The following is an 11,181-nucleotide window of genomic DNA, read 5'->3' as shown; positions in this document are numbered from 1 at the left end:
ATGGGACATATTTGTGTGGCTGACTCCCCATGAGGGTAGATTAAGTCGGGGGGCTCCACCATGCCAGAATAAGCTAATCATACCAAACATCAGGTTTAAGTGACCCAACACCCAGTCTTGGGGAAATGTTAGCTAACTGGTTTAGTTCTGATATTCTTGATTTAAACTTATTTTAATGTTTCTAGCTAAGACATTAGCCTTTTTACTGTTAACATATTTACTATACAAATTTACTTCTTGTTGTGTGCACGGCTCTACTCAGACTTGCACTGAGCTAATGATGGTCAAACGTCTGGATACTATAAATAATATATACCGTTCTGTATAAGGTTTGGCAGTTTATACCTAGACACAATGAAATACCTCAGGCTATAAAATTCCTAAACTTTAGCAAATTTAGAAATTTGCAGATGGTTATCCGTTTTAAGACATGTTTGCCTCATTTATCCAGCTAGGCATGAACCTTCCTAGTGCCCTGGGACAAAGAGATACTTAGTCACCATTGTCTGCCATAAGCTGCAATTTGACTAAGAGGGGAAATGTGCACGAAAACTGCCGTAGGTAACTGATGTCTACTTCTGTGAATGTGTCAAGTGACCTCAATGAGATATCACAAACGGGAAGAACCAGAAAACTAGTTAAGTAGAGGTAAACAGGCAGTACTTTTGGACAGTCAGATACGATTAAAAAAACAAAAACAAAAGCCAATGTATTAAGAAGACCTAAGGGTCTTGCTTTCCTGTCTGTGTGGAAATCAGAAAACCCTAATTTTTGTAAATGTAACCAGTTATACCTTGTGACACACACATACTTGGAGAACTGCTTACAAGCATGTATACCCTTTTCCCCTTTTTGTAAATATCATCCCCTGAAGCTAACAAGCTTGGGAGAAGTTCCTCAAAGCAATTTGAAAAAAACTGCTGGGCTTTGGTTCTCAGTAAGACAACAAATAAAGCATTTACTAACCTATTTTGAGGTTGGCTTTCTTTCAGTTGACATCCCATTTATAAAAACACATCCAGTTCTGAGCTTTATCGTAGACCCTTATTAACTAGAACACTTATTTTAATGTAATGAGTATCTAATTTATTTAGTCTTAGTAGTGAACCAAAATAAAATTTTGGTAGTTTGTAAAGCTACACACACACACACACACACACACACCCCAAAAGAACTTTCTTTAAAAAATGTGGTCTACTAGGGGAGCCTGGCTGATTCAGTCAGTTAAGTGACAGACTCTTGATTTGGGCTCAGGTCATGATCTCACACTTCATGAGGTCAAGCCCTGCACTGGGCTCCATGTTGGGTGTGCAGCCTGCTTAGGATTCTCTTTCTCCCTCTCTCTCTCTCTGCCTCTCTCCCTAGTTGGAGTACATGCTCATGCTCTCTCTCAAAAAATAAATAAATAAAAGTAAAAATTAAAAAAAAAAAAAAAAGGTCTATTAAATCTAGAGTGTCCCTGGTAATCGAGACACATAAAGATTATTAAAAATTTTTATTCCTACAGCTAGAAAAAATGTGTAAAGGTAAAATGTGTTGATATCAGGATGTACCCTGAAAGTTGTTCTCTAAATTAAGTCCCTGATAAAAGGTTCTTTTTATTTTGTTTGGGGGTGGGATTGGCTTCCCCCCCTCCCATTTACCTCTTTCTAATTAAAACAGTGGAGACCATTCTATCAAATTCATTTTGTGAATTTTGTCATAAACACTTTGTTTGTTGTGGATATGTGACAGACATGACTTGTATTGGCCAAGCCATTCTAGTTCAGTAATAAGGGAATGGTAAGTACCCATCTAAATCTGTTCTGGTGGAATTTCCACCCCTCCTAATTCCCCACTGTATATGTTCTAGGAGTCCCTAGAAGGTTTTACTATCTCGGCTTCCTCATGGTACCTATTCTTTTCTGCTCTGCCCCCCTGTGGTAACGTGGCCAATCACTGCTCACACCAAAACTGGTAGATGTACCTCATTGTTGTTCAGCGTAGAGTCTGCAGTTGTAGCTATAACTTAAGGTTAGCAGAGACGCTGCTGTTGAAAATGGGAAGCTGTGTGCTGAGGGTCATGGTGAAGGCACCCATGGCAGCGACCCTGACACTGGACTCTCCATGTACCATCCGTGGAGATTCTAGGGAAGTCACTCTTCTGTTGCAGTCCCACATAGATGACTGACATTGCTGGACAATCTGAATAACTTTACATATGGTCACCACTTCCTTCCCTTGTGCACCAAGTGTCTCTGAGCTGAATTTGAGCAGCTCTACTCCATTTTCCTTCAGAATGAATTCTTCATCAGGGGTTTCCTTTTCTTCCAATATATGTATCCTCAGAAAACGGATCTGTTGGACCTGTAAAGATGTCCAGATTGTAGGGTAAATGTGGCTGAAATTTAAGCTAGGACTCCTGCTGCATTTATCCATCCATATTTTTTAGTACAAATGGCTATTTAGATACCTATAATATGTACATTTTAATGTATGGATTTATCTAACTACAGTTAAGGAAATGATAGAATGCATACACAGACTATTTCTCAGGCAACTCTTCTGTGCACTTTGCTAGACACTAGGAGTACATCAAGGCACAAATTAGGACAGACTTCGGGTAAGATACACATTTTTGCTGTTAGTTTGGGCTATTCTTAAAACACTCATGAAAACTTGCAGCAGCATCTGATTATCCAGACATTCTCTTCTTTTCCCTTACATCAATGTTCTACTACAACCTGCATACTTGGAACACAGTAGGTTCCCAGTATGCGTGTTAAAATGAGCCTGATTGGATTCCAGTGGCAGAGGAGTGGATTCCTGTGCCTAGCAAAATGGATCTTGAGGCTGTGAGTAGATAAACCAGCCCAGTGAAGCTGGCTGTCTTCCCCCATCTGACTGTGGTGCTGTTGGCCATTTGCATTTCTTCGTGCTTAGTTCTTTGTTTATGAGGTACCAAGTACAGTCGGGGTATCAGCAAAGATCTCATCTCCTAGGTTGCCTCGCTCTTCATGGGCTTTGGAGTCCTGCTTCTTGCTGCTCTGGGTTGTCATCTACATATGAGCTCCCAAGGGTTCCAACCAGAAGACTTCACCAAATTCTCACTTTTGTAAATTATTATTATTTTGTTTACTACTGCTGGAAGTGTCCTATTTGCTGTTCAGAATAAAGGCATATATGTGACCATCAAAAAACAAACAAACAAAAAAGGCAGATTGTTGAAATAGATTATTATGGGAGAAATGTCCCATTTGGCATGTTGCATTTTGTTAACTCAGAGGAGTTTTCATCTCTATATCTCTTGCTTCAGTCTCTCACTGCTTTCAGCTCAGGTAATTTCACCTCGTGTAATTCTTTCCCACAGGCAGGGCACACGCTTACTCCTTTCAGTCCCCTTTCAACTTTAGTCCAATTACCTCAACCTAAGGTTGGTCTTAGTATGGTCACAAAAGTAAAACCTTATCTATTTTCCTTATCATTCCATTGAACTAGGTTTTTGTTAAACATCTATATTTATGGTAAATGGAGAAAAATTCAAGATTTTTCCTTAAAATTATACTTACCTACTTAAATTATACTTACTTACATTTGCCTTTAAAACAACACTACTTAATTCCCAATACACAGTATTTGACTGCATCTTAATCTGTGATATAAAGGGCATTTTTTTCTAGAAAAAATGCATTTTGAGTTTTAAATAACTTTCAGACTCTAGATTATTTAATGTCACTAATTGATCTAGTACAAATGCACCTTAAGAATATTTTACACAAGCTAAATGCTGTAACATTATACAAAGGTCAGCTATTTTTTAACAAAATTTTTTAACAAAATTTCCTCTATTTTTCAAAGTGCCAAGTTATTTAAAATAACTATATATTCCAGTAGAAATAGAAATAGAGAATGAATGTATATGATATTGTGCTTAAGGGAGAGTATTGTCACTGGATATCAAATATGGATAAATTATTGTATGAAATATAATTGCTAATCAAAAATAAAACTTAAAGTGTTTAAGATATTATTTCAAAATTCATAAATAAACATTAAAATGTGCACAAATTTAAATTCATGATATAAAGCTAAGTGAAAACATGTTGTTAAATGGAGAAATGCATATATATCTGAAGATAAAAAAACAAACAACATACAGTATATTGATGTTTGTACAAAATTAGTTAATATTTATTTATTAGATCTAAAACCAGGCTAATTTGGAAGAATACTTCTTTGATAACATTTATGTATACAAAAATTGACTCTTTGGTTTATAATTTCATCCTTCTAAGTATTCTAGAACCAAACTGACTATTAAGACAAACTTTTTTTCAAACAATATCACATGTAGTTAATGTGAAACAAAGACTCTTCTTTACACCCCTTGGCCATAGTCATATTGAGTCAACAGATATTCACGAAGACAAGTATCTGTGGAATAAAAGTTCAGTAACTGGATAATCTGGAGTAAAGTTAAAGTTGAATGTAGCCAGAGTTCAACTTCTTTCTTGCTTGTCTGGATCACACTAGATGTCGTCTTGATTAAACAAGGTCATTTGCTTCCATAAAAAGTAGACTGCCAACATATACCCATCACTCAACACACCACATTAGAAATGTGGCTAATCCCAATCATAATAGTAGAGAGATACCAGCATGTTCAGGATGTAGGCACTTCAACTATTCTGAAGACATCTGCCCAAAACTACCTTGAAATTGTACCTATCTTTTTGAGTTTCTGCGTACAAACTAATGTACGATGTAGAGAGTAAAAACTGCCTTACCAAACCGTAATATGAAAATACATCTAAGTGCCATTATCTTTCCACCAATATTGATATGGGGAGAAAAAGTGTTTTGCTCGAAATGATTATATCCATAAAGCTGGATAGTGTCTGTTTAAAACTTAAACTCTTGAGTAAATTATCGTATTACGTGCTTACTCAGTCTTAACCCTGAGGAATTTCTCAGCCACAGAAACTTTGGAAAGTATAGATTCTGAAATACAGATGTTTCTGGAGGAAAAAATAAATAAATAAAAGGGAAAAAAAGGTAGAAGAATATAAATCTGTGCAAAAACCCAAGCTACTTGTCACAGGTGGGTGAAATAAAGCACCCTGCACTTCTCAATTCCACTAGGGAGAGGAGGGATTCAGGGACTATTTAAAAGCTATCTATGCTTCCAGAAATGATGGCAGTGGCTGTACAAAAAAGCAACAAGCTTTTGCTTGTAATTAAACAGGATTAAAACTAGTCTATGTAATTTCAGCTTCAAAGTTATCTTGCTCTACATTTTAGGGCCTCCAATTTCAGAGCTGCCTAAAGACAATTAGCCCATTATCCCCTTAGCCCATTATCCCCTTGCCCCATCTAAGAGACAAAGAATGGGTAATATTAAAGTCAATTTGGTTTGGTTAGCTATGGGTTCTGCCTTTGGTGAGTGGGTAAAGGACCATGGTTCATAATTACAAAAGTGACTTTTTCTAAGAGCAAAATGAAAAATCTCTTTCATTCACTGGTCTCCCATTCTAATGATTTTTAATAATTTTATACTAATATATGAAGATTATACAATTGCCACAGGATTCTGAAAACTAACCCACTAGCAATTAGGTTTTTTTCATTGCAACTGAATTTATCTGATTATAAGGAAATGCACATTCCAAAGGTCATTTAAAAAACGCAAAATTTTTGTAAATACAACTGGCTACTTTTCCTGTTATTATTTTTCAAGAAAGAAAAATAACTTTCCTTCTCAATTTTATTTTTATGATATTATTAGGAACTGTGCCAAATTTCCAATCTATTACACAGCTTTCCAAAACAATGGGACTCTTATAACAATAAGATTATGAGTCTTAAAACCCACTTTTATGAATAATGTTAAACTGAGTTTATATTCTGGATTTGTGTTTTTAAAATGCTATTGCTGTACAGTTACTGGTATATTTCTACAATTTCTAAAGATAGAGCAAAGGAGAGAGACAACTTTCAGGAAAGGTTCCTCAATCATGGTGGAGTGGAAGCCAACAAGGTATGGTAAGGTATAGTACCAAACCTACAGGGGGCACCTAGGTGGCTCAGTTGGTTGAGCGTCCGACTTCGGCTCAGTTCATGATCTCGCGGTTCATGAGTTCGAGCCCCACATCGGGCTTGCTGCTGTCAGCATAGACCCAGCTTCGGTCCTCTGGCCAACCCCCCGTTGTACCCCACCCCTGGTCACACTCTCTCTCAAAAAGAAAAAAAAAAAGGTATTAAAACTACAGGCTTTTGTGTTTAAACCCAGTTATACCAATTCAGAGCCATGCAACTCTTGGAAGATTTTGTAACTTCTCTGAGGACTAGTTTCCTCATTTGCAAAAAAGGATGTACGTACTTCACAGAGCCATTGTCAAGAGTTAAGGGGATCATATATTTAACATTGAGTTCCATTCCCTGACCAGCTTCCTAACCCAATGAACTGCTTTCCCTAGCACAAACACAGGTTAAATTCACTTATAGTTCCTTTTCCTTCTTTTTGTTGTCACAGGTTAACCAGCACAAGATCAAAATGGTGGCCTAGCAATTAAACCTGGCCTGCTAAGTTACAATCGGAAATTAATGTCAATTTCATTCCCTATCTCACCTACTATGATTATTTTAAGCCCCTGCGTATCCTTGTTGTCCAGTGGAATTCAACTAAACCTTTCTTAGCAGATTACTGTTGAATCAGAAAATATAAACATTCTCTCATTTAATTCTCAATAGTTCAGGTGAGGCCAATATTGAACACATTTGGGAGGGATATGACTGCATGTTAGACACTTTAGCACCATTACCTTTTAATTGCGTGAGTTAGGGGCCTTACCTCTCATTTATCACCTCAATCATCACCTACAAATAATGAGGACAAAGGTACCGCAAAATAATTGTTGTGGGAACTATAGGTTCTATAAAAGTGCTCAATAAATGTTAGGTTTTATTTTCCCTACTGTCATGTTTTCTCTTGTTATGTTCTTATCATGGTATTTTAATACTATGGACAATTATTTTAATGACTGACATTTTAAGGCTGTTCTTTTAATGACATAGACATTATTTAACTTAGTCTTGAATTTTTAAACAACATACTGGCCACACTGCAGCTCAGAAGCTGTTAAATAATATATTTAAAGTCTTATAGAAACACTTCACACTTCTCAAATGATGCATTGTTTCTTGAATTCTGTACTTTGTGGATGAAGTAAAGTCAAGTTAAATCTCTTTAATGGATGTGGGCCTTTAATTTCATTACTCTAAGAAAGGCAAAGGGTATCTTCTGATGTAAATATCATCATCAGATTAAGATATCGAAGGATTTAAAACTTTCAACCAGGCTCGACTGTCATGGAAGAAATGGGCCAGATACCAATTCTCAGTTTCATCACAGAACTTTTATGAAAACAGTGCACAGTCATATTGTATTTGGCACAGTGTAAAAAAGATCAAGGATTTTTGTAAGCAAAACACTAAGCATTGCCATACTAATCCAAGATAAAAATTTAGGCAGAAGTTTACAATTCAAGTTTCCCAAATATCTATTGCTTGCTCTAAGTTTCAAAGAAGGAATGGTTATAAAAGTTCAGCAGCTGACTGGTGAGTGGAATATAGGCTCCCTTGGTACAGAGTGGAAAGAAACACAACCTGGATGGTTTTCAAAAAATTAGGAAAAGAAATTCCTACCATGTACTATATGAGGCTGAGAGTCTGCAAACACCTCAGTTAAAATGAAAGATGTGCTGAGCTATATAACTTAAATTGTACTGTTGCTGCCCAACCAGTTGCATATGTTCCACAGGAAAATTAATAAAACACTAATAAAATATAATGAGTTACCCTGTAGAATTTAAAGATAATTAAAACCCAAAAAGGCTTTGTCCTATTTTCTCATAATGTGAAGATATGAGAACCCATAAAGATATATTATAAAGGGCCATTGAGAGTATAATGATCCTTTTTTCAAGGGAAAGGCTTTAGAATGAATGCTTAAAATCCATACACCATCTCTCCACTACAGTTTCTATTTTGAGACGTAAGAAGATCTTCAGTCCGAAGAAAACAATTACATTTTTTTTTTACCACTACCATTTAAAAGTCATGTGTATAGAGACATTCCATCTACACTGCAATTAAGTACAACTAACTTTATCACACAGAACTTTACTGTATACATTAGTACACTGGTAAACATTTACATCATACTCCCAAACTCTGTCCCTATAGAAATCTATTGACATGTTACAAAAACCATCCACAGGGTTCTTTGGACAAATATTTATAGTTACAGTCATTTGTATTTTTAAAACTATTTGAAGTTACAGTATTTCATTTATTTTTGTGTATGAAGTTTCCAAACTTCTGCATAAATCCTCGGAACTTGTTTTCATTTGGCTGGTATGAGTGATATACGCCAGTATTGTAATTAAGCAGTGGGCTGGACCTGCCATAACTATTGCCCACAGTTGTGGATTTTATTTCTGGGCGATGCACACCAGTATTTGGCAGGTTGCTTGCAGGCTGAATAGAGCTTTCAATCTTATAAAATGGCTCAAAACGACTGTAAACGCGCCTGTCAGTTGAGTGAGATCTTAGAAGCTCATTGGGCTTTGGTCTTGGAGAAGAAGCTGGTTTTCTTTCAGGAGCAAGAACTGTATTAATCTCCTTTGAATCTCGGTATTGGATCTGCTCGGTGTTAAATCTAGGGGCAGAAGCATCACCTGCCCTTTCCAAGAACTTGTTCTCAACTGGACCTGAAGAAGGTATTGTTTTACTACCTTCCTCGGATGGAGAACTGATCCCCTGGGATGGGCTAACTGTTACATCTTCCTTACTCTTGTGAATACTGCCTTGAGAGTTTGATGAGGAAGAACGCTTTCTTCTGGGAGATGAATCAATTTTTGGTTCTGACTTCTTTGTTTTTTGATTCTCTTCAGCCTCAGAAACTAACGTGTCAGAACTGCTACACATTCTATAAAAGGCAGGTGCTTTATTTTTGGACAGATTTTCTTTCTTTTCTGGGGTAAGGCTAAGTAATGACCTTAACTTCTGAGACCCCTTTTTCAAAAAACTTGGCGAACCTTTAACTTCCTTTTTTGAAGTCAGTTCTTTGCTAGCTTCATCTTTATTCATTTCAAGCAAAGCAGCAATGGAAATTGACTTGGTGGTAGTGCCACTCGGAGGGTCTCTCTTGATGACCTCCCTGTCCTCTTCCGCGCTCTGAGTCACATTGTGCATGCTCTTAGAACTTTTCAGCAAATCCTCTTTGGGTTTTTCTGGTTGTCTAACTCGACTCCTGGTGAGTGTACTATATACATAATGCTTACTGTGTCCATGATCTAAATTGGCTTTTGAGTGGTCAAAGAATGGAAAACTTCGCCTTTTGAGCAGATTCTCATTTTGTTGATTCTTTGGATTTTCTGTCTGCTTATTTACACACAAGGATGTATATAAATAGTTGTTTGACTCTGGATGGCCATTTGTAGTTTGATGTAAGACAGCTGAGTGGTTTTCGGGAACCTGCAAGGTGTGCATTTTGGGTGCCTCCGACTGCAATGGGAGCTTCGGGGTTGATTCCGGCAAGGGCTTGTCTGTCACATGCTGTACACTCGTAGGGGTGTCCAGGACCTCCTTAGGTGTGTCACTTCCCTGGGAACCGACGACAGTTGAATTTGAGGAGCCGGTTGTACAACTGTTAACTTCCTGCTGCTCAGGTAAAGTGGGTTTAAACACAAAAGAGGAACGAAGCCGAGAATGAGTATAAAGGGCGTTGGCTTTCAAATTTTCAGAACTTTCGTAGCCCTCAAACCGGTCACCTAGAGCCGATCCATTTGAATCAGGTGCAGCTTCTGAATGATCATTTAAGTAGGATTCGATTCTCCAGTTACGCAAGAACGACTTTGTGGTATGTTCAAGGGTTGGCATTCGCTGTTGCAAAAAGCGAATATGATTATCTGTCCCGTTAAAAGACCGCCGCACATTTGAGTTCCTTTCTGCGAGATTTGTTGTTTTTCTCTGGGCAAGCCGATCAGCAAAACTCTGGGCAGGTGTATTACGGTGACCTGCATAGCCGCCTCGTGATGAGGATGCCACACTCAGACTATCCGAAGGCTTTTTCCAATTACCTGGAGGATTGATGTTTCGATTCAGAGCCCTGTTAAGCAGCAGGTATGGTGTTGTTTCTGGCTGTTCCCCAGCATAACTATGCCTCTTCCAATTTTCATTTAATTGACTGGATTGGTACTGACGGACTGTATTTGGACCATTAAAATTTGGAATAAAATGAGGCTTGTAGCCATGATTTCTTATGCTATATTTGTCATGTTCATTTAGAGTGTATATCCCTCTGTTTTTGAAGTAACTAGAGTCTAGTTTGTGAATTTTGTCCTGTCTGCCAAAAAGGTTTCTTTGGCTGGAAACAGAAGCTAGTGAAGAAACTGAACGCTGGTAGGTGCCATTCTCCCAGAGTGATTTGCCATGCTTCACCCTTGCTGATTCTTCCTGGGCGAATGGACTGGGGACACAGGATCTGGCATAGAGAGTTCTAAATTCTTCATCAAAGGACTCAACAAGTTGTCCTGTGATTATCTGAACCATGCTGAGGTGAGCTTTCTCAAACGACCACATGTAGCTGAAAAAGAATCAAAATGGGAAAATTTTAATTTTGCTGTTAAAAGATTAAGGACAATATATAAATCCACTAAGCAAAATTTGTCATTTAATGTCAACAAGAGTATTTTTTGCTTGTTTTCCTCAGCTACGACAATTTAGAACATCTTCAATCGTTACTTGCTTGCAGTCCCTGGAATCCCTACTCCCCCAATTCATAATTAACATTTTTTAAAAATGTTCTTAATGTTTATTTATATCTGAAGGAGAGAGATACAGAGCATGAGTGGGGAGGGGCAGAGAGAGAAGAAGACACAGAAGCCAAAGCAGGCTCTGTCAGCACAGAGCCCAACGCAGGGCCTGAACTCACAAACCATGAGATCATGACCTGAGCCAAAGTTAGACGCCCAACCAACTGAGCCACCCAGGTGCCCCTAAACATTTTTTAATGTATATATTTTTTTTTTAATTTTTTTTTTCAACGTTTATTTATTTTTGGGACAGAGAGAGACAGAGCATGAACGGGGGAGGAGCAGAGAGAGAGGGAGACACAGAATCAGAAACAGGCTCCAGGCT

At 37.7% G+C, this 11,181-nt stretch overlaps 1 protein-coding gene and 1 pseudogene across 1 annotated transcript in view; one reads left to right on the top strand and one right to left on the bottom strand.

Moving 5' to 3' along the window:
* The first annotated feature begins 2,819 nt into the window (after positions 1-2,819).
* Positions 2,820-3,048, top strand: LOC112862887 (dolichyl-diphosphooligosaccharide--protein glycosyltransferase subunit TMEM258 pseudogene; annotated as a pseudogene).
* Positions 3,049-4,142: 1,094 nt separating this feature from the next.
* Positions 4,143-11,181, bottom strand: part of SACK1B (scaffolding CK1 anchoring protein B) — a 91,280-nt gene continuing 84,241 nt past the window's right edge. Inside the window, exon 5 of the mRNA XM_086707089.1 lies at positions 4,143-10,627. Within this exon, the coding sequence (XP_086563215.1) occupies positions 8,326-10,627 (2,302 nt within the window). The 3' untranslated portion in view covers positions 4,143-8,325. The remainder of the gene's footprint in view (positions 10,628-11,181) is intronic.

The sequence above is a fragment of the Puma concolor genome, chromosome B2 (genome assembly GCF_028749965.1).
Source record: "Puma concolor isolate L17-30 chromosome B2, mPumCon1.1.hap2, whole genome shotgun sequence".
Classification (NCBI taxonomy): domain Eukaryota; kingdom Metazoa; phylum Chordata; class Mammalia; order Carnivora; family Felidae; genus Puma; species Puma concolor.
This window is presented reverse-complemented; position numbering and strand designations above follow the sequence as displayed.